This window comes from Petromyzon marinus, chromosome 25 (assembly GCF_048934315.1).
Source record: "Petromyzon marinus isolate PM22_M1 ecotype Great Lakes invasive population chromosome 25, UKy_Petmar_22M1.pri1.0, whole genome shotgun sequence".
NCBI lineage: Eukaryota > Metazoa > Chordata > Hyperoartia > Petromyzontiformes > Petromyzontidae > Petromyzon > Petromyzon marinus.
The window spans coordinates 11,177,891-11,203,050 of record NC_133691.1 but is presented as its reverse complement, the minus strand read 5'-3'; the positions used below and the strand labels follow the sequence as shown (position 1 = coordinate 11,203,050).

Sequence of the window (25,160 nt, the reverse complement as noted above, 5' to 3'; positions counted from 1 at the left end):
GTTTGTTTCTAGCCAGGGGATTGGTTCTAGCCGGGTGGTTGGTTCTAGCCAGGTGGTTGGTTCTAGCCAGGTGGTTGGTTCTTGCCAGGTGTTTGGTTCTAGCCAGGTGGTTGGTTCTAGCTGGGTGGTTGGTTCTTGCCAGGTGGTTGGTTCTCGCCAGGTGGTTGGTTCTAGCCGGGTGGTTGGTTCTAGCCAGGTGGTTGGTTCTAGCCAGGTGGTTGGTTCTAGCCACCTGGTTGTTTCTAGCCAGGTGGTTGGTTCTATCCAGGTGGTTGGTTCCAGCCAGGTGATTGGTTCTAGCCGAGGGGTGGGTTATAGCCAGTCTGGTTGGTTCTAGCCAGGTGGTTGGTTTTAGGCAGGTGGTTGGTTTTAGGTAGGTGGTTGGTTTTAGCTAGGTGGTTGGTTCTAGCCGGGTGATTGGTTCTAGCCAGGTGGTTGGTTCGATCCGGGTGGTTGGTTCTAGCCGGGTGGTTGGATCTAGCCAGCTGGTTGGTTCTAGCTGGGTGATTGGTTCTAGCCTGGTGGTTGGTTCTTTCCATGTGGTTGGTTCTAGCCGGGGTGGTTGGTTCTAGCCGGGTAGTTGGTTCCAGACAGGTGATTGGTTATAGCCGAGTGGTTGGTTTTAGACAGGTGATTGGTTCTCGCCGGGAGGTTGGTTTTAGCCATTTGGTTGGTTTTAGCTAGGTGGTTGGTTCTAGCCAGGTGATTGTTTCTAGCCGGGTGGTTGGTTCTAGCCGGGTGGTCGGTTCAAGCTAGGTGGTTGGTTCTAGCCAGGTGGTTGGTTCTAGCCAGGTGGTTGGTTCTAGCCGGGTGGTGGGTTCTAGCCAGGTGTTTGTTTCTAGCCAGGGAATTGGTTCTAGCCAGGTGGTTGGTTCTAGCCAGTTGGTTGGTTCTATCCAGGTGGTCGGTTCTAGCCGGGTGGTTGGTTCTATCCGGATGGTTGGTTCTTGCCGGGTGATTGGTTCTAGCCGGGTGTTTGGTTCTAGCCGGGTGGTTGGTTCTAGCCGGGTGGTTGGATCTAGCCTTGTGGTAGGTTCTAGCCGGGTGGTTGGTTCTATCCTGGTGGTTGGTTATAGCCAGGTGGTTGGTTCTAGCCAGGTAGTTGGTTCTAGCTGGGTGGTGGGTTCTAGCCAGGTGTTTGGTTCTAGCCAGGTGGTGGTTCTTGCCAGGTGTTTGGTTCTAGCCAGGTGATTGGTTCTAGCCGGGTGGTTGGTTCTTGCGAGGTGGTTCGTTCTAACCGGGTGGTTGGTTCTAGCCAGGTGGTTGGTTCTGGCCGGGTGGTGGGTTCTAGCCAGGTGGTTGGTTCTAGCCGGGTGGTTGGTTCTAGCCGGTTGATTGGTTCTATCCAGGTGGTTGGTTCCAGCCAGGTGGTTGGTTCTATCCAGGTGGTTGGTTCTAGCCAGGTGGTTGGTTCTAGCCGGGTGGTTGGTTATAGCCAGGTGCTTCGTTCTCGCCAGGTGGTTGGTTCTAGCCGGGTTGTTGGGTTTAGCCAGGTGGTTGGTTTTAGCTAGGTGGTTGGTTCTAGCCGGGTGGTTGGTTCTAGCCGAGTGGTGGGTTCTAACCAGGTGTTTGGATCTAGCCGGGTGGTGGTTCTTGCCAGGTGTTTGGTATAGCCAGGTGATTGGTTCTAGCCGGGTGGTTGGTTCTAGCCAGTTGGTTGGTTCTATCCAGGTGGTCGGTTCTAGCCGGGTGGTTGGTTCTATCCGGATGGTTGGTTCTTGCCGGGTGATTGGTTCTAGCCGGGTGTTTGGTTCTAGCCGGGTGGTTGGTTCTAGCCGGGTGGTTGGATCTAGCCTTGTGGTAGGTTCTAGCCGGGTGGTTGGTTCTATCCTGGTGGTTGGTTATAGCCAGGTGGTTGGTTCTAGCCAGGTAGTTGGTTCTAGCTGGGTGGTGGGTTCTAGCCAGGTGTTTGGTTCTAGCCAGGTGGTGGTTCTTGCCAGGTGTTTGGTTCTAGCCAGGTGATTGGTTCTAGCCGGGTGGTTGGTTCTTGCGAGGTGGTTCGTTCTAACCGGGTGGTTGGTTCTAGCCAGGTGGTTGGTTCTGGCCGGGTGGTGGGTTCTAGCCAGGTGGTTGGTTCTAGCCGGGTGGTTGGTTCTAGCCGGTTGATTGGTTCTATCCAGGTGGTTGGTTCCAGCCAGGTGGTTGGTTCTATCCAGGTGGTTGGTTCTAGCCAGGTGGTTGGTTCTAGCCGGGTGGTTGGTTATAGCCAGGTGCTTCGTTCTCGCCAGGTGGTTGGTTCTAGCCGGGTTGTTGGGTTTAGCCAGGTGGTTGGTTTTAGCTAGGTGGTTGGTTCTAGCCGGGTGGTTGGTTCTAGCCGAGTGGTGGGTTCTAGCCAGGTGTTTGGATCTAGCCGGGTGGTGGTTCTTGCCAGGTGTTTGGTATAGCCAGGTGATTGGTTCTAGCCGGGTGGTTGGTTCTAGCCCGTTGATTGGTTCTATCCAGGTGGTTGGTTCCAGCCAGGTGGTTGGTTCTATCCAGATGGTTGGTTCTAGCTAGGTGGTTGGTTCTAGCCGGGTGGTTTGGTTCTATCCAGGTGGTTGGTTCTTGCCGGGTGATTGGTTCTAGCCGGGTGTTTGGTTCTAGCCAGGTGGTTGGTTCTTGCCGGGTGATTGGTTCTAGCCAAGAGGTTGGTTCTTCCCAGGTGATTGGTTCTAGCCAGGTGGTTGATTCTTGCCGGGTAGTTGGTTCCAGCCAGGTGATTGGTTCTAGCCGAGTGGTGGGTTATAGCCAGTTTTTTGGATCTAGCCAGGTGGTTGGTTTTAGGTAGGTGGTTGGTTTTAGCCAGGTGGTTGGTTCTCGTCAGGTGATTGGTTCTTGCCAGGTGGTTGGTTCTAGCCAGGTGGTTGGTTCTAGCCGGATGGTTGGTTCTATCCAGGTGGTTGGTTCTAGCCAGGTGGTTGGTTCTTGCCAGGTGGTTGGTTCTAGCCGGGTGGTTGGTTCTAGCCGGGTGGTTGGTGCTATCCGGTTGATTGGTTCTATCCAGGTGGTTGGTTCCAGCCAGGTGGTTGGTTCTATCCAGCTGGTTGGTTCTAGCCAGGTGGTTGGTTGTAGCCGGGTGGTTGGTTCTATCCACGTGGTTGGTTCTTGCCGGGTGAGTGGTTCTAGCCAGGTGGTTGGTTCTTGCCGGGTAGTTGGATCCAGCCAGGTGATTGGTTCTATCCGAGTGGTGGGTTATAGCCAGGTGGTTGGTTGTAGCCGGGTAGTTGGTTGTAGCCGGGTAGTTGGTTCTATCCACGTGGTTGGTTCTTGCCGTGTGATTGGTTCTAGCCGGGTATTTGGTTCTAGCCGGGTGGTTGGTTCTTGCCGGGTGAGTGGTTCTAGCCAGGTGGTTGGGTTTTGCCGGGTGATTGGTTCTAGCCAGGTGGTTGGTTCTAGCCAGGTAGTTGGTTCCAGCCAGGTGATTGGATCTAGCCGAGTGGTTGGTTTTAGCCAGGTGATTGGTTCTCGCCGGGAGGTTGGTTTTAGCCATTTGGTTGGTTTTAGCTAGGTGGTTGGTTCTAGCCAGGTGGTTGGTTCTAGCCAGGTGTTTGGTTCTAGCCAGGTGGTTGGTTCTTGCCCGGTGGTTGGTTCTAGCCGGGTGGTTGGTTCTATCCAGGTGGTTGGTTCCAGCCAGGTGGTTGGTTCTATCCAGGTGGTTGGTTCTAGCCAGGTGGTTGGTTGTAGCCGGGTAGTTGGTTCTATCCACGTGGTTGGTTCTTGCCGTGTGATTGGTTCTAGCCGGGTGTTTGGTTCTAGCCGGGTGGTTGGTTCTTGCCGGGTGAGTGGTTCTAGGCAGGTGGTTGGTTTTTGCCGGGTGATTGGTTCTAGCCAGGTGGTTGGTTCTAGCCAGGTAGTTGGTTCCAGCCAGGTGATTGGATCTAGCCGAGTGGTTGGTTTTAGCCAGGTGATTGGTTCTCGCCGGGAGGTTGGTTTTAGCCATTTGGTTGGTTTTAGCTAGGTGGTTGGTTCTAGCCAGGTGATTGGTTCTAGCCGGGTGGTTGGTTCTAGCCGGGTGGTGGGTTCTATCCAGGTGGTTGGTTCTAGCCAGGTAGTTGGTTCCAGCCAGGTGATTGGATCTAGCCGAGTGGTGGGTTCTAGTCAGGTGGTTTGGTACTAGCCAGGAGATTGGTTCTAGACAGGTGGTTGGTTCTCGCCAGGTGGTTGGTTCTAGCCAGGTGGTTGGTTTTAGCTAGGTGGTTGGTTCTAGCCGGGCGGTTGGTTCTAGCCAGGTGTTTGGTTCTAGCCAGATGATTCGTTCTAGCTGAGTGGTTGGTTATAACCAAGTGGTTGGTTCTAGCCGGGTGGTTGGTTCTAGCCAGGTGTTTGGTTCTAGCCAGGTGGTTCGTTCTAGCCGGGTGGTTGGTTCTAGCCAGGTGGTTGGTTCTAGCCGGGTGGTTAGTTCTAGCCGGGTGGTTGGTTCTAGCTGGGTGGTTGGTGCTATCCGGTTGATTGGTTCTATCCAGGTGGTTGGTTCCAGCCAGGTGGTTGGTTCTATCCAGCTGGTTGGTTCTAGCCAGGTGGTTGGTTGTAGCCGGGTGGTTGGTTCTATCCACGTGGTTGGTTCTTGCCGGGTGAGTGGTTCTAGCCAGGTGGTTGGTTCTTGCCGGGTAGTTGGTTCCAGCCAGGTGATTGGTTCTATCCGAGTGGTGGGTTATAGCCAGGTGGTTGGTTGTAGCCGGGTAGTTGGTTGTAGCCGGGTAGTTGGTTCTATCCACGTGGTTGGTTCTTGCCGTGTGATTGGTTCTAGCCGGGTATTTGGTTCTAGCCGGGTGGTTGGTTCTTGCCGGGTGAGTGGTTCTAGCCAGGTGGTTGGGTTTTGCCGGGTGATTGGTTCTAGCCAGGTGGTTGGTTCTAGCCAGGTAGTTGGTTCCAGCCAGGTGATTGGATCTAGCCGAGTGGTTGGTTTTAGCCAGGTGATTGGTTCTCGCCGGGAGGTTGGTTTTAGCCATTTGGTTGGTTTTAGCTAGGTGGTTGGTTCTAGCCAGGTGGTTGGTTCTAGCCAGGTGTTTGGTTCTAGCCAGGTGGTTGGTTCTTGCCCGGTGGTTGGTTCTAGCCGGGTGGTTGGTTCTATCCAGGTGGTTGGTTCCAGCCAGGTGGTTGGTTCTATCCAGGTGGTTGGTTCTAGCCAGGTGGTTGGTTGTAGCCGGGTAGTTGGTTCTATCCACGTGGTTGGTTCTTGCCGTGTGATTGGTTCTAGCCGGGTGTTTGGTTCTAGCCGGGTGGTTGGTTCTTGCCGGGTGAGTGGTTAAAGGCAGGTGGTTGGTTTTTGCCGGGTGATTGGTTCTAGCCAGGTGGTTGGTTCTAGCCAGGTAGTTGGTTCCAGCCAGGTGATTGGATCTAGCCGAGTGGTTGGTTTTAGCCAGGTGATTGGTTCTCGCCGGGAGGTTGGTTTTAGCCATTTGGTTGGTTTTAGCTAGGTGGTTGGTTCTAGCCAGGTGATTGGTTCTAGCCGGGTGGTTGGTTCTAGCCGGGTGGTGGGTTCTATCCAGGTGGTTGGTTCTAGCCAGGTAGTTGGTTCCAGCCAGGTGATTGGATCTAGCCGAGTGGTGGGTTCTAGTCAGGTGGTTTGGTACTAGCCAGGAGATTGGTTCTAGACAGGTGGTTGGTTCTCGCCAGGTGGTTGGTTCTAGCCAGGTGGTTGGTTTTAGCTAGGTGGTTGGTTCTAGCCGGGCGGTTGGTTCTAGCCAGGTGTTTGGTTCTAGCCAGATGATTCGTTCTAGCTGAGTGGTTGGTTATAACCAAGTGGTTGGTTCTAGCCGGGTGGTTGGTTCTAGCCAGGTGTTTGGTTCTAGCCAGGTGGTTCGTTCTAGCCGGGTGGTTGGTTCTAGCCAGGTGGTTGGTTCTAGCCGGGTGGTTAGTTCTAGCCGGGTTGTGGGTTCTAGCCAGGTGTTTGTTTCTAGCCAGGGGATTGGTTCTAGCCGGGTGGTTGGTTCTAGCCAGGCGGTTGGTTCTAGCCAGGTGGTTGGTTCTTGCCAGGTGTTTGGTTCTAGCCAGGTGGTTGGTTCTAGCTGGGTGGTTGGTTCTTGCCAGGTGGTTGGTTCTCGCCAGTTGGTTGGTTCTAGCCGGGTGGTTGGTTCTAGCCAGGTGGTTGGTTCTAGCCAGGTGGTTGGTTCTCGCCAGGTGGTTGGTTCTAGCCAGGTGGTTGGTTTTAGCTAGGTGGTTGGTTCTAGCCGGGTGGTTGGTTCTAGCCGGGTGGTTGGTTCTATCCACGTGGTTGGTTCTTGCCGGGTGATTGGTTCTAGCCGGGTGTTTGGTTCTAGCCGGGTGGTTGGTTTTTGCCGGGTGAGTGGTTCTAGCCAGGTGGTTGGTTCTTGCCGGGTGATTGGTTCTAGCCAGGTGGTTGGTTCTAGCCAGGTAGTTGGTTCAAGCCAGGTGATTGGATCTAGCCGAGTGGTGGGTTCTAGTCAGGTGGTTTGGTTCTAGCCAGGTGGTTGGTTTTAGCTAGGTGGTTGGTTCTAGCCAGATGGTTGGTTCTAGCCAGGTGTTTGCTTCTAGCCAGATGATTCGTTCTAGCTGAGTGGTTGGTTATAACCAGGTGGTTGGTTCTAGACGGGTGGTTGGTTCTAGCCAGGTGATTGGTTCTACCCAGGTGGTTGGTTCTAGCCAGGTGTTTGGATTTAGCAAGGTGGTTCCTTCTAGCCGGGTGGTTGGTTCTAGCCAGGTGGTTGGTTCTAGCCGGGTGGTTAGTTCTAGCCGGGTTGTGGGTTCTAGCCAGGTGTTTGTTTCTAGCCAGGGGATTGGTTCTAGCCGGGTGGTTGGTTCTAGCCAGGTGGTTGGTTCTAGCCAGGTGGTTGGTTCTTGCCAGGTGTTTGGTTCTAGCCAGGTGGTTGGTTCTAGCTGGGTGGTTGGTTCTTGCCAGGTGGTTGGTTCTCGCCAGGTGGTTGGTTCTAGCCGGGTGGTTGGTTCTAGCCAGGTGGTTGGTTCTAGCCAGGTGGTTGGTTCTAGCCACCTGGTTGTTTCTAGCCAGGTGGTTGGTTCTATCCAGGTGGTTGGTTCCAGCCAGGTGATTGGTTCTAGCCGAGGGGTGGGTTATAGCCAGTCTGGTTGGTTCTAGCCAGGTGGTTGGTTTTAGGCAGGTGGTTGGTTTTAGGTAGGTGGTTGGTTTTAGCTAGGTGGTTGGTTCTAGCCGGGTGATTGGCTCTTGCCAGGTGATTGGTTCTAGCCGGGTGGTTAGTTCTAGCCGGGTGGTTGGTTCTATCTAGGTGGTTGGTTGTAGCCCGGTGGTTGGTTCTAGCCGGGTGATTGGTTCTAGCCAGGTGGTTGGTTCGATCCGGGTGGTTGGTTCTAGCCGGGTGGTTGGATCTAGCCAGCAGGTTGGTTCTAGCTGGGTGATTGGTTCTAGCCTGGTGGTTGGTTCTTTCCATGTGGTTGGTTCTAGCCGGGGTGGTTGGTTCTAGCCGGGTAGTTGGTTCCAGACAGGTGATTGGTTATAGCCGAGTGGTTGGTTTTAGACAGGTGATTGGTTCTCGCCGGGAGGTTGGTTTTAGCCATTTGGTTGGTTTTAGCTAGGTGGTTGGTTCTAGCCAGGTGATTGGTTCTAGCCGGGTGGTTGGTTCTAGCCGGGTGGTCGGTTCAAGCTAGGTGGTTGGTTCTAGCCAGGTGGTTGGTTCTAGCCAGGTGGTTGGTTCTAGCCGGGTGGTGGGTTCTAGCCAGGTGTTTGTTTCTAGCCAGGGGATTGGTTCTAGCCAGGTGGTTGGTTCTAGCCAGTTGGTTGGTTCTATCCAGGTGGTCGGTTCTAGCCGGGTGGTTGGTTCTATCCGGATGGTTGGTTCTTGCCGGGTGATTGGTTCTAGCCGGGTGTTTGGTTCTAGCCGGGTGGTTGGTTCTAGCCGGGTGGTTGGATCTAGCCTTGTGGTAGGTTCTAGCCGGGTGGTTGGTTCTATCCTGGTGGTTGGTTATAGCCAGGTGGTTGGTTCTAGCCAGGTAGTTGGTTCTAGCTGGGTGGTGGGTTCTTGCGAGGTGGTTCGTTCTAACCGGGTGGTTGGTTCTAGCCAGGTGGTTGGTTCGGGCCGGGTGGTGGGTTCTAGCCAGGTGGTTGGTTCTAGCCGGGTGGTTGGTTCTAGCCGGTTGATTGGTTCTATCCAGGTGGTTGGTTCCAGCCAGGTGGTTGGTTCTATCCAGGTGGTTGGTTCTAGCCAGGTGGTTGGTTCTAGCCGGGTGGTTGGTTATAGCCAGGTGCTTCGTTCTCGCCAGGTGGTTGGTTCTAGCCGGGTTGTTGGGTTTAGCCAGGTGGTTGGTTTTAGCTAGGTGGTTGGTTCTAGCCGGGTGGTTGGTTCTAGCCGAGTGGTGGGTTCTAGCCAGGTGTTTGGATCTAGCCGGGTGGTGGTTCTTGCCAGGTGTTTGGTCTAGCCAGGTGATTGGTTCTAGCCGGGTGGTTGGTTCTAGCCCATTGATTGGTTCTATCCAGGTGGTTGGTTCCAGCCAGGTGGTTGGTTCTATCCAGATGGTTGGTTCTAGCTAGGTGGTTGGTTCTAGCTGGGTGGTTTGGTTCTATCCAGGTGGTTGGTTCTTGCCGGGTGATTGGTTCTAGCCAAGAGGTTGGTTCTTCCCAGGTGATTGGTTCTAGCCAGGTGGTTGATTCTTGCCGGGTAGTTGGTTCCAGCCAGGTGATTGGTTCTAGCCGAGTGGTGGGTTATAGCCAGTTTTTTGGATCTAGTCAGGTGGTTGGTTTTAGGTAGGTGGTTGGTTTTAGCCAGGTGGTTGGTTCTCGTCAGGTGATTGGTTCTTGCCAGGTGGTTGGTTCTAGCCAGGTGGTTGGTTCTAGCCGGATGGTTGGTTCTATCCAGGTGGTTGGTTCTAGCCAGGTGGTTGGTTCTTGCCAGGTGGTTGGTTCTAGCCGGGTGGTTGGTTCTAGCCGGGTGGTTGGTGCTATCCGGTTGATTGGTTCTATCCAGGTGGTTGGTTCCAGCCAGGTGGTTGGTTCTATCCAGCTGGTTGGTTCTAGCCAGGTGGTTGGTTGTAGCCGGGTGGTTGGTTCTATCCACGTGGTTGGTTCTTGCCGGGTGAGTGGTTCTAGCCAGGTGGTTGGTTCTTGCCGGGTAGTTGGTTCCAGCCAGGTTATTGGTTCTATCCGAGTGGTGGGTTATAGCCAGTTGGTTGGAACTAACCAGGTGGTTGGTTCTAGCCAGGTGGTTGGTTCTAGCCGGATGGTTGGTTCTAGCCAGGTGGTTGGTTCTAGCCAGGTGGTTGGTTCTAGCCAGGTGGTTGGTTCTTGCCCGGTGGTTGGTTCTAGCCGGGTGGTTGGTTCTATCCAGGTGGTTGGTTCCAGCCAGGTGGTTGGTTCTATCCAGGTGGTTGGTTCTAGCCAGGTGGTTGGTTGTAGCCGGGTAGTTGGTTCTATCCACGTGGTTGGTTCTTGCCGTGTGATTGGTTCTAGCCGGGTGTTTGGTTCTAGCCGGGTGGTTGGTTCTTGCCGGGTGAGTGGTTCTAGCCAGGTGGTTGGTTTTTGCCGGGTGATTGGTTCTAGCCAGGTGGTTGGTTCTAGCCGGGTGGTTGGTTCTAGCCAGGTGGTTGGTTCTAGCCAGGTGGTTGGTTCTCGCCAGGTGGTTGGTTCTAGCCAGGTGGTTGGTTTTAGCTAGGTGGTTGGTTCTAGCCGGGTGGTTGGTTCTAGCCAGGTGATTGTTTCTAGCCGGGTGGTTGGTTCTAGCCGGGTGGTGGGTTCTAGCCAGGTGGTTGGTTCTAGCCAGGTAGTTGGTTCCAGCCAGGTGATTGGATCTAGCCGAGTGGTGGGTTCTAGTCAGGTGGTTTGGTACTAGCCAGGAGATTGGTTCTAGACAGGTGGTTGGTTCTCGCCAGGTGGTTGGTTCTAGCCAGGTGGTTGGTTTTAGCTAGGTGGTTGGTTCTAGCCGGGTGGTTGGTTCTAGCCAGGTGTTTGGTTCTAGCCAGATGATTCGTTCTAGCTGAGTGGTTGGTTATAACCAAGTGGTTGGTTCTAGCCGGGTGGTTGGTTCTAGCCAGGTGTTTGGTTCTAGCCAGGTGGTTCGTTCTAGCCGGGTGGTTGGTTCTAGCCAGGTGGTTGGTTCTAGCCGGGTGGTTAGTTCTAGCCGGGTTGTGGGTTCTAGCCAGGTGTTTGTTTCTAGCCAGGGGATTGGTTCTAGCCGGGTGGTTGGTTCTAGCCAGGCGGTTGGTTCTAGCCAGGTGGTTGGTTCTTGCCAGGTGTTTGGTTCTAGCCAGGTGGTTGGTTCTAGCTGGGTGGTTGGTTCTTGCCAGGTGGTTGGTTCTCGCCAGTTGGTTGGTTCTAGCCGGGTGGTTGGTTCTAGCCAGGTGGTTGGTTCTAGCCAGGTGGTTGGTTCTCGCCAGGTGGTTGGTTCTAGCCAGGTGGTTGGTTTTAGCTAGTTGGTTGGTTCTAGCCGGGTGGTTGGTTCTAGCCAGGTGTTTGGTTCTAGCCAGATGATTCGTTCTAGCTGAGTGGTTAGTTATAACCAAGTGGTTGGTCTAGCCGGGTGGTTGGTTCTAGCCAGGTGTTTGGTTCTAGCCAGGTGGTTCGTTCTAGCCGGGTGGTTGGTTCTAGCCAGGTGGTTGGTTCTAGCCGGGTGGTTAGTTCTAGCCGGGTTGTGGGTTCTAGCCAGGTGTTTGTTTCTAGCCAGGGGATTGGTTCTAGCCGGGTGGTTGGTTCTAGCCAGGCGGTTGGTTCTAGCCAGGTGGTTGGTTCTTGCCAGGTGTTTGGTTCTAGCCAGGTGGTTGGTTCTAGCTGGGTGGTTGGTTCTAGCCAGGTGGTTGGTTCTAGCCAGGTGGTTGGTTCTAGCCACCTGGTTGTTTCTAGCCAGGTGGTTGGTTCTATGCAGGTGGTTGGTTCTTGCTGGGTGATTGGTTCTAGCCGGGTGTTTGGTTCTAGCCTGATGGTTGGTTCTTGCCGGGTGCTTGGTTCTAGCCAAGTGGTTGGTTCTTGCCGGTTGATTGGTTCTAGCCAGGTGGTTGGTTATTGCCGGGTAGTTGGTCCCAGCCAGGTGATTGGTTGTAGCCGAGTGGTGGGTTATAGCCAGTCTTGTTGGTTCTAGCCAGGTGGTTGGTTTTAGGCAGGTGGTTGGTTTTAGGTAGGTGGTTTGTTTTAGCTAGGTGGTTGGTTCTAGCCGGGTGATTGGCTCTTGCCAGGTGGTTGGTTCTAGCCGGGTGGTTAGTTCTAGCCGGGTGGTTGGTTCTATCTAGGTGGTTGGTTGTAGCCCGGTGGTTGGTTCTAGCCGGGTGATTCGTTCTAGCCAGGTGGTTGGTTCGATCCGGGTGGTTGGTTCTAGCCGGGTGGTTGGATCTAGCCAGGTGGTTGGTTCTAGCTGGGTGATTGGTTCTAGCCAGGTGGTTGGTTCTTTCCATGTGGTTGTTTCTAACCGGGGTGGTTGGTTCTAGCCGGGTAGTTGGTTCCAGCCAGGTGATTGGTTATAGCCGAGTGGTTGGTTTTAGCCAGGTGATTGGTTCTCGCCGGGAGGTTGGTTTTAGCCATTTGGTTGGTTTTAGCTAGGTGGTTGGTTCTAGCCAGGTGATTGGTTCTAGCCGGGTGGTTGGTTCTAGCCGGGTGGTGGGTTCAAGCTAGGTGGTTGGTTCTAGCCGGGTGGTTGGTTCTAGCCAGGTGGTTGGTTCTAGCCAGGTGGTTGGTTCTAGCCGGGTGGTGGGTTCTAGCCAGGTGGTTGATTCCAGCCGGGTGGTTGGTTCTAGCCGGGTGGTGGGTTCTAGCCGGGTGTTTGTTTCTAGCCAGGGGATTGGTTCTAGCCAGGTGGTTGGTTCTAGCCAGGTTGTTGGTTCTATCCAGGTGGTCGGTTCTAGCCGGGTGGTTGGTTCTATCCAGATGGTTGGTTCTTGCCGGGTGATTGGTTCTAGCCGGGTGTTTGGTTCTAGCCGGGTGGTTGGTTCTAGCCGGGTGGTTGGATCTAGCCTTGTGGTAGGTTTTAGCCGGGTGGTTGGTTCTATCCTGGTGGTTGGTTATAGCCAGGTGGTTGGTTCTAGCCAGGTAGTTGGTTCTAGCCGGGTGGTTGGTTCTATCCATGTGGTTGGTTCTAGCCGGGGTGGTTGGTTCTATCCAAGTGGTTGCTTCTATCCGGGTGGTTGGTTCTAGCCAGCTGGTTGGTTCTAGCCGGCTGGTTGCTTCTAGCCGGGTGGTTGGTACTAACCGGCTGGTTGGTTCTAGCTGGGTTATTGGTTCTAGCCAGGTGGTTGGCTACTAGCCAGGTGGTTGGTTCTCTCTAGGTGGTTGGTTCTAGCCGGATGGTTGGTTCTAGCCGGGTTATTGGTTATAGCCGGGTGGTTGGTTCTAGCCGGGTTATTGGTTATAGCCGGGTGGTTGGTTCTAGCCAGGTGGTTGGTTCTATCCGGGTGGTTGGTTGTATGCAGGTGGTTGGTTCTAGCCGGGTGGTTGGTTCTAGCCAGTTGTTTGGTTCTAGCCAGGGGATTGGTTCTAGTCGGGTGGTTGGTTCTAGCCGGGTGGTTGGTTCTAGCCAGGGGGTTGGTTCTACCCGGTTGGTGGGTTCTAGCCAAGTGGTTGGTTCTAGCCGGGTGGTTGTTTCTAGCTAGGTGGTTGCTTCTAGCCGGGTGGTTGGTTCTAGCCGGGTGGTTGGATCTAGCCTTGTGGTAGGTTCTAGGCAGGTGATTGGTTATAGCCAGGTGGTTGGTTCTAGCCTGTTGGTTGGATCTAGCCTTGTGGTTGGTTCTAGCCAGATGGTTGGTTCTAGCCGGGGGTTGGTTCTAGCCGGGTGGTGGGTTCTAGCCAGGTGTTTGGTTATAGCCAGGGGATTGGTTCTAGCCAGGTGGTTGGTTCTAGCCAGGTGGTTGGTTCTATCCAGGTGGTCGGTTCTCGCCGGGTGTTTGGTTCTAGCCGGGTGGTTGGATCTAGCCTTGTGGTAGGTTCTTGCCGGGTGGTTGGTTCTATCCAGGTGGTTGGTTATAGCCGGGTGGTTGGTTCTAGCCAGCTGGTTGGTTCTATCCATGTGGTTGGTTCTAGCCGGGGTGGTTGGTTCTAGCCAGGTGGTTGGTTCTATCCGGGTGGTTGGTTCTTTCCGGGTGGTTGGTTCTAGCCGGCTGGTTGATTCTAGCCGGCTGGTTGGTTCTATCTGGGTTATTGGTGCTAGCCAGGTGGTTGGTACTAGCCAGGTGGTTGGTTCTCTCTAGGTGGTTGGTTCTAGCCGGATGGTTGGTTCTAGCCGGCTGGTTGGTTCTAGCCAGGTGGTTGGTTCTAGCCTGGTGGTTGGTTCTAGCTTTGTGGTTGGTTCTAACCGGGTGGTTGGTTCTATGCAGGTGGTTGGTTCTAGCCAAGTTGTTGGTTCTCTCCGGGTGGTTGGTTATAGCCAGGTGGTTGGTTTTAGCCAGGTGGATGGTTCTAGCCGGGTGGTTAGATCTAGCCTTGTGGTTGGTTCAAGCCGGGTGGTTGGTTCTATCCAGGTGGTTGGTTCTAGCCAAGTGGTAGGTTATCTCCGGGTGGTTGGTTCTAGCCAGGTGGTTGGTTCAATCCATGTGGTTGGTTCCAGCTGGGGTGGTTGGTTCTAGCCAGGTGGTTGGTTCTATCCGGGTGGTTGGTTCTTGCTGGCTGGTTGGTTCTAGCCGGGTGGTTGGTTCTATCCGGGTGGTTGGTTCTAGCCGGCTGGTTGGTTTCTAGCCGGGTGGTTGGTTCTAGCCGGCTGGTTGGTTGTAGCCGGGTGGTTGGTTCTAGCTGGGTTTTTGGTTCTCTCTAAGTGGTTGGTTCTAGCCGGATGGTTGGTTCTAGCCGGGTTATTGGTTATAGCCGGGTGGTTGGTTCTAGCCAGGTGGTTGGTTCTATCCGGTTGTTTGGTTGTATGCAGGTGGTTGGTTCTAGCCGGGTGGTTGGTTCTAGCCAGGTGGTTGGATCTAGCCGGGTGGTTGGTTCTTGCCTTGTGATTGGTTCTAACCGGGTGGTTGGTTCTTTCCAGGTGGTTGGTTCTAGCCGGGTGGTTGGTTCTAGCCAGGTGGTTGGTTATAGCCAGGTGGTTGTTTCTAGCCATGCGGTTGGTTCTAGCCAAATGGTTGGTTTTCTCCGGGTTTTTGGTTATAGCCAGGTGGTTGGTTCTAGCCAGGTGGTTGATTCTAGCCAGGTGGTTGGTTCTATCCGGGTGGTTGGTTTTAGCCGTGTGGTTGGTTCTATACAGTTGGTTGGTTCTATCCAGGTGGTTGGTTCTAGCCAGGTGGTTGGTTATAGCCAGGTGGTTGGTTCTCGCCGGGTGTTTGGTTCTAGCCAGGTGATCGGTTCTATCTAGGTGGTTGGTTCAAGCCGGGTGGTTGGTTCGATCCTTGTGGTTGGTTCTAGCCGGGGTGGTTGGTTCTAGCCAGGTGGGTGGTTCTATACAGTTGTTTGGTTCTATCCAGGTGGTTGGTTCTAGCCAGGTGGTTGGTTATAGCCAGGTGGTTGGTTCTCGCCGGGTGTTTGGTTCTAGCCAGGTGATTGGTTCTATCTAGGTGGTTGGTTCAAGCCGGGTGGTTGGTTCGATCCTTGTGGTTGGTTCTAGCCGGGGTGGTTGGTTCTAGCAAGGTGGTTGGTTCTAGCCGGGTGGTTGGTTCTATCGAGGTGGTTGGTTCTAGCCGGGTGGTTGGTTCTAGCCGGGTGGTTGGTTCTATCCAGGTGATTGGTTCTATCGAGGTGATTGGTTCTTGCGAGGTGATTGGTTGTAGAAGGGAGGTTGGTTCTTGCCAGGTGGTTGGTTCTAGCCAGGTGGTTGCTTCTAGCCGGGTGGTTGGTTCTAGCGAGGTGGTTGCTTCTAGCCCGGTGGTTGGTTCTAGCCGGGGTGGTTGGTTCTAGCCAGGTGGTTGGTTCAATCCATGTGGTTGGTTCTAGCCGGGGTGGTTGGTGCTAGCCAGGTGGTTGGTTCTAGCCGGGTGGTTGGTTCTATCGAAGTTGTTGGTTCTAGCCAGGTGGTTGGTTATCGCCAGGTGGTTGGTTCTAGCCGGGTGGTTGGATCTAGCCTTGTGGTAGGTTCTATCCAGTTGGTTGGTTCTATCCAGTTGGTTGGTTCTATCCAGGTGGTTGGTTATAGCCAGGTGGTTGGTTCTAGCGGGGTGGTTTGTTCTAGCCAGGTGGTTGGTTCTAGCCGGGTGGTTGGTTCTAGCCTTGTGGTTGGTTCTAACCGGGTGGTTGGTTCTATCCAGGTGGTTGGTTCTAGCCAGGTGGTTGGTTCTATGCAGGTGGTTCGTTCTAGCCAAGTGGTTGGTTCTCTCTGGGTGGTTGGTTATAGCCACGTGGTTGGTTCTAGCCAGGTGGTTGTTTCTAGCCGGGTGGTTAGATCTAGCCTTGTGGTTGGTTCAAGCCGGGTGGTTGGTTCTATCCAGGTGGTTGGTTCTAGCCAAGTGTTAGGTTCTCTCCGGGTGGTTGGTTCTATCCAGGTGGTTGGTTCTAGCCAGGTGGTTGGTTCTAGCCAGGTGGTTGGTTCAATCCATGTGGTTGGTTCTAGCCGGGGTGGTTGCTTTTAGCCAGGTGGTTGGTTCTAGCCGGGTGTTTGGTTCTTGCTGGCCGGTTGGTTCTAGCCGGGTGGTTGGTTCTAGTCAGGTGGTTGGTTCTAGCCAAATGGTTGGTTCTAGCCGGGTGGTTGGATCTAGCGTTCTGGTAGGTTCTAGCCGGGTGGTTGGTTCTATCCAGGTGGTTGGTTCTAACCAGGTGGTTGGTTCTAGCCAGGTGGTTGGTTCTAGTCAGGTGGTTGGTTCTATCCATGTGGTTGGTTTTAGCCGGGGTGGTTGGTTCTATCCGGGTGGTTGGTTCTATCCAGGTGGTTTGTTCTAGCCGGCTGGTTGGTTCTAGCCGGGTGGTTGGTTCTAGCCGTTTGGTTGATTGTAGCCGGGTGGTTGGTTCAATCTGGGTTATTGGTTCTAGCCAGGTGGTTGGTACTAGCCAGGTGGTTGGTTCTCTCTAAGTGTTTGGTTCCAGCCGGATGGTTGGTTCTAGCCGGGTTATTGATTATAGCCGGGTGGTTGGTTCTAGCCAGGTGGTTGGTTCTAGCCGGTTGGTTGGTTGTATGCAGGTGGTTGGTTCTAGCCTTGTGGTTGGTTCTAACCGGGTGGTTGGTTCTTTCCCGGTGGTTGGTTCTAGCCGGGTGGTTGGTTCTAGCCAGGTGGTTGGTTATAGCCAGGTGGTTGGTTCTAGCCATGTGGTTGGTTCTAGCCAAGTGGTTGGTTCTGTCCGGGTTTTTGGTTAAAGCCAGGTGGTTGGTTCTAGCCAGGTGGTTGGTTCTAGCCTGGTGGTTGGTTCTATCCGGGTGGTTGGTTCTAGCGGGGTGGTTGGTTCTATCCACTTGGTTGGTTCTATCCAGATGGTTGGTTCTAGCCAGGTGGTTGGTTATAGCCAGGTGGTTGGTTCTCGCCGGGTGTTTGATTCTAGCCAGTTTGATTGGTCCTATCTAGGTGGTTGGTTCAAGCCGGGTGGTTGGTTCGATCCATGTGGTTATTTCTAGCCGGGGTGGTTGGTTCTAGCCAGGTGGTTGGTTCTAGCCGGGTGGTTGGTTCTATCGAGGTGGTTGGCTCTAGCCAGGTGGTTGGTTCTAGCCGGGTGGTTGGTTCTATCCAGGTGATTGGTTCTATCGAGGTGATTGGTTCTTGCCAGGTGATTGGTTCTAGAAGGGAGGTTGGTTCTAGCCAGGTGGTTGGTTCTAGCCGGGGTGGTTGGTTCTAGCCAGGTGGTTGGTTCAATCCATCTGGTTGGTTCTAGCGGGGTGGTTGCTTCTAGCCAGGTGGTTGGTTCTTGCCGGGTGGTTGGTTCTATCGAGGTGGTTGGTTATAGCCAGGTGGTTGGTTCTAGCCGAGTGGTTGGATCTAGCCTTGTGGTTGGTTCTATCCAGTTGATTGGTTCTATCCAGGTAGTTGGTTATAGCCAGGTGGTTGGTTCTAGCAGGGTGGTTGGTTCTAGCCAGGTGGTTGGTTCTATCAATGTGGTTGGTTCTAGCCGGGGTGGTTTGTTCTAGCCTGGTGGCTTTTTCTATCCGGGTGGTTGGTTCTTGCCGGCTGGTTGGTTCTAGCCGGGTGGTTGGTTTTAGCCGGCTGGTTGTTCTAGCCGGGTGGTTGGTTCTAGCCGGCTGGTTGGTTCTATCCAGCTGGTTGGTACTAGCCAGGTGGTTGGTTCTCTCTAGGCGGTTGGTTTTAGCCGGGTGGTTGGTTTTTGCCAGGTGGTTGGTTCTAGCCGGGTGGTTGGTTCTAGCCGGGTGGTTGGTTCTAGCCAGGTGGTTGGTTCTAGCCGAGTGGTTGGTTCTAGCCGGGTGGTTGGTTCTAGCCGGGTGGTTGGTTCTCTCCGGGTGGTTGGTTATAGCCAGGTGGTTGGTTCTAGACAGGTGGTTGGTTCTAGCCGCATGGTTGGTTCTAGCCGGGTGGTTGGTTCTATCCAGTTGGTTGGTTCTATCCAGGTGGTTGGTTCTATCCAGGTCGTTGGTTCTAGCCGGTTGGTTGGTTCTAGCCAGGTGGTTGGTTCTAGCCAGGTGGTTGGTTCTGGACAGTTGGTTGGTTCTAGCCAGGTGTTTAGTTCTAGCTAGGTGATTGGTTCTAGTTAGGTGATTGGTTCTAGCCAGGTGGTTGGTTCAAGCCGGGTGGTTGGTTCTAGCCGGGTGATTGGTTCTAGCTGGTTGATTGTTTCTAGCCAGGTCGTTGGTTCTATCCATGTGGTGGTTCAAGCCGGGGTGGTTGGTTCTAGCAAGTTGGTTGGTTCTAGCCGGTTGGTTGGTTCTAGCCGGGTGGTTGGTTCTATCCAGGTGTTTGGTTCTAGCCAGGTGGTTGGTTCTAGCCGGGTGGTTGGTTCTAGCCGGGTGGTTGGTTATAGCCAGGTGGTTGGTTCTAGCCGGGTGGTTGGTTCTAGCCAGGTGGTTTGTTCAGGCAGGTTGTTGGTTCTAGCCGGGTGGTTGGTTCTTGTCAGGGTGGTTGGTTCTAGCCGGGTGGTTGGTTCTATCCAGGTGGTTGGTTCTTGCCAGGTGGTTGGCTCTAGCTTGGTGGTTGGTTCTAGCCGGCTAGTTGGTTCTAGCCGGGTGGTTGGTTCTATCCGGTTCTTTGGTTCTAGCCGGGTGATTGGTTCTTTCCGGGTGGTTTGTTCTAGCCGGGTGGTTGGTTCTAGCCGGGAGGTTTGGTTCTAGCCAGGTGATTGGTTCTATCCAGGTGATTGGTTCCATCCAGGTGATTGGTTCTAGCCAGGTGTTTGGTTCTTGCCGGGTGATTGGTTCTAGCCAGGTGGTTGGTTCTATACGGGTGTTTGGTTCTAGCCAGGTGGTTGGTTCTAGACGGGTGGTTGGTTCTAGCCAGGAGGTTGGTTCGAGTCAGGTGATTTGTTCTGGCTGGGTGGTTGGTCATAACCGGGGTGGTTGGTTCTAGCCGGGTTGTTGGATCTAGCTGGGTGGTTGGTTCTAGCCAGGTGATTGGTTCTAGCCGGGTGGTTGGTTCTAGCTGGGTGGTTGGTTCTTGCCGGGTGGTTGGTTATTGCCAGGTCGTTGGTTCTAACCAGGTGGTTGGTTCTAGCCAGGTGGTTGGTTCTTGCCCGGTGGTTGGTTCTCGCCGGGGTGGTTGGTTCTATCCAGGTGGTTAGTTCTAGCCGGGTGGTTGATTCTAGCCAGGTGGTTTGTTCTAGCCAGGTGGTTGGTTCTAGCCGGGTGATTGGTTCTATCCAGGTGGTTGGTTCTAGCCAGGTGGTTAGTTATAGCTGGGTGATTGGTTCTAGCCAGGTAGTTGGTTCTATCCAGGTGGTTGGTTCTAGCTGGGTGATTGGTTCTATCCAGGTAGTTGGTTCTAGCAGACCCCTTGTAGAAGACCACCAGGGCCCCGCGGTGCACAGATTGGGAACGTCTGCTCTAGACGACCTTGACAGAGGCTGGTTTGCAAGGGTGGTGAGTAAACGAGTGGGTCAGTGAGTGAGTGAGTGAGTCAGTGAGTGAGTGAGTCAGTGAGTGAGTGATTCAGTGAGTGAGTGAGTGAGTCAGTGAGTGAGTGAGTCAGTGATTGAGTGAGTCAGTGAGTGAGTGAGTGATTCAGTGAGTGAGTGAGTCAGTGAGTGAGTGGCTCGTTGAGTGAGTGGGTCGGTGAGTGAGTGCGTCAGTGAGTGAGTGGGTCAGTGAGTGAGTGGGTCGGTGAGTAAACGAGTGGGTCAGTGAGTGAGTGGGTCAGTGAGTTAGTGGGTCAGTGAGTGAGTGGGTTAGTGAGTGAGTGGTTCGTTGAGTGAGTGGTCGGTGAGTGAATGGCTCGTTGAGTTAATGGGTCAGTGAGTGAGTGGGTCAGTGAGAGATTGGGTGAGTGAGTGACTTAGTTAATGAATGGCTGAGTAAAGGAGTGAGTGGGTGAGTGAGTGAGTGAGTGGGTGAGTGAGTATATGAGTGAGTGGATGAGTGTGTCAGTGAATGAGTGGGTGATGAGTTCATGGTTAAATTTGTATTTTACAGTGTGACCTGTGTCAGAGAAATGACAAAAGTAAAACCAATAAAATAAAGTTTCAGCACTATAAGCAAATATAAATCGAAGCATGGGAAATCGAAAATGTTGCGCAAGCACAAATCGATGTGCTCATGATACATTCCCCCTAGCGCAAATCGGCTGGTGCAGGTCCTGTCAAGACCGATCACAGCACGATTACAATCAACCTCCAATGAGCACGGTTGGCTACGGACGTGTACGCGCGACAGAAGTTCAGCACACATGCATACAACTTACAAACAGGTTGAGCACATTTCGGGCGACTCTTGTACGATATTGCAGAGAAACGAGGATATCCCAGTCATATGCAACTGCATGCGAATGTATCATGAAGAATCGACTGTTTTGCATCAAACTGTGATTTAGACCGCAGAGGGAGTGTTGGGCGATTGAGGGGAGAGGTGGGTGGGGTGAGTGGAGGTGGGTGAGTGAGGGGGTGGGGTGAGTGGAGAGGTGGGTGAGTGAGGGGGTGGGGTGAGTGGAGGTGGGTGAGTGAGGGGGTGTGGTGACGGGTGAGGTGGGTGAGGGGTGGGTGAGAGTACAGCTGGGTGGGGTGTGGCGGTAGGGGGTGGGGTGAGGTGGGGATGGTGAGGAGTGGGGTGGGGATGGTGAGGGTGAGGGATGGATCTACGCATGCATGGCCCAGATCTCGAATACTGAGCAGAGTGGTAGCCCTGGATAGTGGTGGCTTGGATGGACGACCGCCATGCATAACAGGTGCCATAGGCTGCTACAGAATTACGTTGTGGGCTGCAAGAGGGCAGCACGGCAAAGTCAATTAATTGTACTGTATTTCTACGCTCCCGCGCATACGGGATGTTACCCGCCTGCACAACCCGCGCTGACCCAGGAGGTGAAGTATGGTCAAAACACCCCCCCCCCCCCAACAATGAGCGTGGCGTGGCCCTCATCCAGCAGTGGATTAGACGCAATACGGCTACTCTCGTGCGGAGAGGCGACCGCTGGTGAAGAGGACACCGCCTTCTGCAGGGCCCCTATATTTGGGGTCTCACGGGAGGAGAAACGGACCTGGCACCAGAGCACGGTGGGGAGAGAGGGGCATGGGAGAGATGCAGAGAGAGGCGGATGGAGAAGCGGCGAGAGGGAAGGGAGAGAGGAAGGGAGCGAAAGGGGAGAAGAGGGAAAAAGAGAGAGAGGTGGAGAGAGAGGGGGGGGGCGAGAGGGGTAGAGCGGAAGGGAGAGAGACAGGGATAGCTAAGTGTGGGTGGGGGGGGGGGCGTGCACATGTAACGCTATTAATAATAATAATGAGCACGGTCTTTAACAAAGCAACAACTGACGAAGGCTCTGCCCCCTCCAGTCGAGACATGGGCGCGGGAGGGAGGGAATATTGTGGCAAGATGGGGCTAGCGACTTGGCGGTTCGGAGGTTCAGAACAGATTGTTGCAGCGAAGCGCCGAGCATGTGATCGTGCAGAGGAGGAGGGTTGTGATGGGTGGGACACGGGTGCAGGGTGGAGGAGGGTCACGTGACCGAGAAGGGCGTTTGGAGTGGCACCCAGAGGTAGGCGATCCGGGGAATTGCCTGGAGCCAGATGCTGCTGGTGATGGTGGTGATGAGATTATTAGGGAGACAAAGGCGGCCGGGCGTGGTGCTAGCCACCCACCTCCTTGTGTACCGTGCCGGCCTTCATAGGTGCTCGCGCTTGCCCCAAAAAGGTCTGTTGAGGCTATAGGGGGGCATCTTTGTCTTTAATGAGACTCGTGAGAGGGGAGCTCAGAGGTCGGCTGTCGAGCGTGCAACATCTGGGGACGCAGTCAGTCGGAAGGAAGCAATGGCGAGCTGTGGTGAGATCAGGAAGCAATGGCATTGCTGATGACCTCTGATGTCCTTCACTGGGGATGCAACTGTTGCCGGTCCGCCCTGTCCCGCTCCTCTCGTGAAATCGTAACGAGGGGGGTGGTGCTAAAGAGACAGAAGCAGCAGCAGCAGTAAAGTTCGGAGACGATGAGTGAGATGCTCCGCGCTGCCTTCTGTCCTCCCGACAAGTTGGGCGACTCCACGACAGCTGAGCGCGGCGGGGGGGGGGGGGGGGCACTAAGTAGTGCTCTTCCGAGCAGCGTTCGCGTGCCTGCAATGATGACCAGACGCACACCACCCCTCACACCCCCCCCCAACCCCCGATACCCCCAACGTCACGCAACACCCTCAGCACGGAACCCACCCCCACAATCTGATTCAGTCGGAGCTTCCTCCACCTCGCCACGAGGTTGGAGGTGGAGGGGGTTGGAGGCGCACGCGGAGATCGCCCAACGCGAGCGAGACGTCCGAACCCCCCTCCCCCCCCAATTGGTCGACGAGGTGGCCGGGAGATGATGGCAGGTACAGCAAGTGGGTTGTTGCGGGGGGTGGGGGGGGGTGGGGGACCCCCACGTGTGCGACACCTCGTGGTGTCATCGCCTCGTTTACGGTGACTGCTCACGCTCGCCATGTTTAAGATGAACGTCTTCATGTGGCAGAGCCCTCCTGGAACAACAAAAATGTGTGTCTTGAGACTCAGCGAGGCTGTCCGAGATGATAAATGCCAATAAGATAATCTTCGTCAATGTCTGCATGGTATAGCAACATCCGGTGTTGTTCTGTGATTATCCCCCCCCTCTCCTCCCTTTATCAACTGGCACTCACCAGCGTGGTGAAGTATGGTCAAAGAACCCCCCGCACACGGCGTGGGGAGACACTCACATAGCAGTGGGTCCACAAACTAGCTGTGCATGCACATGTACCCCATAAGGGTTAGTGTACCATACTTCACCATTATGGTCGTGTGTGGACTATGGTTAAGTCGAGTGGAGGGGGGGTGGGGGCGCTGGGGGGGGGGGGGGGAGAGACTCAGGACCGGTTCCTATACAAATCGCCACTGATGTCAGTTACCCACGGCTGGGAATCGAACTCAGGTGGCTAGGTTCAAGGTGCAGTGATCCCGACCTCACTGCACTGGACAGGGCAAAACTCACTCACCCACCACACTGCAGGTCTCAACAACACAAAGACAAAGATCACCCGTATAGCCTGAGCAGACTGTAGGGGCAAGTGCTGTTAGCGAGCACCTATGAAGGCCGGAACGGTACACGAAGGGGTGGGTGGCCAGCACCACGCCCGACCGCCTTTGTCTCCCCAGTGGCGATGTTTACACACCGCACCAGGTACTCATTTGAGGGTGGGTCGACCTAGGGAAGGCCCAGGACCGGTTCAGATAATCGTCACTGGTGTTGGCCGTGAGCGGGAATCGAACCGGGACGCCGGGCTAATAGCGCAGTGCGCTAACCCCACACTCACTCACTTACCCACCCACTTACTCATCACACTGCAAGTCACAACAACTCACTCACCCACTCACTCATCACACTGCAAGGCACAACAACACACTCACTCACTCACCCACGCACTCTCCCACCACACTGCAGGTCACAACAACACACTCACTCACTCACCCACTCACTCTCCCCACCACACTGCAAGGCACAACAACACACTCACTCACTCACCCACTCACTCTCCCATCACACTGCAAGGCACAACAACACACTCACTCACTCACCCACTCACTCTCCCACCACACTGCAAGGCACAACAACACACTCACTCACCCACTTACTCTTCCACCACACTGCAGGTCACAACAACCTAACTCCCTCATCGACAGTGCTGTTTGCTGGCGTCTTAGATCTTCGTACCCCCCTACACCCTCCTCCCCCCCTACCCCCTCCTCCCCCCCTTCCCCCTCCTCCCCCCCTACCCCCTCCTCCCCTCCTACCCCCTCCTCCCCCTGCCCCCTCCTCCCCCTACCCCTCCTCCCCCCCTACCCCTCTTCCTCCCTAACCCTCCTCCCCCCCTACCTCCTCCTCCCCCCTACCCCCTCCTCCCCCCTACCCCTCCTCCCCCCCTACCCCCTCCTCCCCCCCTACCCCTCCTCCCCCCCCTGCCCCCTCCTCCCCCCTACCCCCTCCCTCCCCCCTACCCCCCCTCCTCCCCCCCTACCCCCTCCTCCCCCCCTCCTCCCCCTGCCCCCTCCTCCCCCCTCCTCCCTCCCTACCTCCTCCTGCCCTCCTACCCCTCTTCCCCCCTACCCCTCCTCCCCCCAGGTTCTCCATCCTGAGCGATCCGGCCAAGTGGCTGCGCGTGGACCCGGTGTCCGGCGAGGTGCGAACCGCCGCTAAGCTCGATCGGGAGTCGAGCTTTGTCCAGGATGGGCGGTACTACACGGCGTCCTTCCTCGCCACGGACGACGGTGAGCAGCAATCAGCCACAGTAGCATCATCATCAGCAGCAGCATCAGCAGCAGCATCATCAGCAACATCAGCAGTAGTATCATCATCAGCAGCAATATCAGCAGCAGTAGCATTATCATCAGCAGCAATATCAGCAGTAGTAGCATTATCATCAGCAGCAGTAGCAGCATCAGCAGCAGCAGTAGCATCAGCAACAGCATTATCAGCAACAGCATCATCAGCAGCACCATCATTAGCAGTAGCATCATCAGCAACAACATCAGCAGTAGCAGCATCCTCAGCAGCAGCATCATCAGCATGAACAGCAGCAACAGTAGCATCAGCAGCAAAAACAGCATGGGCAATGTTATCTTCCGCAACAGCAGATCTAGTATCAGCAGCTAGGACATCGTCGTCATCAAAGTGCACCTCGCCTGGCACAGACACAAAATAATTAGATTACTTTGAAAAATAAATCACTCTCACTTTATCTTGTGTGTACCAAACTATATATACTCTTTGGTTTTATTCGGGGGGGGGGGGGTGAGGTAGAAGTCAGAAACGGGGTGTGAGTGGGTGTGAAGGCTGAGACAAAAGTGGAGGTTGTGGTAGTCCACCATGTGGTAGTCCACCACACCCTTCCACTTTTGACTCAGTCCTCACACCCACCCACGCCCTTTTCTGATTTCTGCCCCCCCCCCCCCCCATTAACCTGGATATAAACCCGATCGTCTCAGAGCTGTGTACTCTACACAGATCTTTTGCTGTGACTATTCCACCTGAAGACGGAAGCTTGTGTTGCCTCCGAAACGTCGTGATTTAATTATTTTATTTTACTTTGTTTTATTTTATCTATGTGACTTGACCGAATAAAACCAAAGAGCACGAATCCTTGCAGTCACGAAAGCTTCAAATCTCAAACTATATATATTTTTATATTACCAGTTAAGGCCCACTGTAGCTATATGGCTCGTTTTCTCAGAATCGACCTGTTACCTAACCCCCCCTCCTCCTCCTCCTCCCCAACAACCACCGCAGGGAACCCCCCGGCCACGGGCACGAGCACGCTGGTCATCTCCCTCGCGGACGTCAACGACAACGCTCCCACGGTGTCCCCGCTGCAGGGCCGCGTGTGCCAGGAGGCCCGCGGCGTCGCCGTGGCGCTGCTGCGCGCCTCCGACCGGGACGCGGGAGCCAACGGCGGCCCCTTCGCCTTCGCCCTGCGCGGGGCCTCGGCCGCCGCGTGGAGGCTCGACGGGGCCAACGGTAACGGCCCCTGGCGGCCCTCGGGCGCGGGGCGGGGGGGTCCACGCGTGAGAACTTTGGGGACGTCCATAAATTACGTCACGCACCTAGGGGGGGGGGCAGACATTTATGACGATGTGTGACGAGGGGGGGGGGGGTGAGAAATGTGACGTCACATCAAAATGAGCAACTTTAAATAAATATAGATGACACGTTCTACTTAATTAAATAGACTTTTTAATGAATGTTTTCTCCTACAACATCAGAGTGCAGCGCTACATTAAATACGCACTACAATGACAATAGTTTAAAGCGATTTGAGGCATGTTTTAGCTTTTTGTGACGTCATAT

The 25,160-nt window shown here is 54.6% G+C and overlaps 1 protein-coding gene across 1 annotated transcript in view; it reads left to right on the top strand.

Annotated features, from left to right (window-relative positions):
* Positions 1-25,160, top strand: part of LOC116945788 (cadherin-13-like) — an 81,834-nt gene that overhangs the window by 52,296 nt on the left and 4,378 nt on the right. Inside the window, exons 9-10 of the mRNA XM_076069727.1 lie at positions 23,439-23,584; positions 24,603-24,830. Of these exons, the coding sequence (XP_075925842.1) occupies positions 23,439-23,584; positions 24,603-24,830 (374 nt within the window). The remainder of the gene's footprint in view (positions 1-23,438; positions 23,585-24,602; positions 24,831-25,160) is intronic.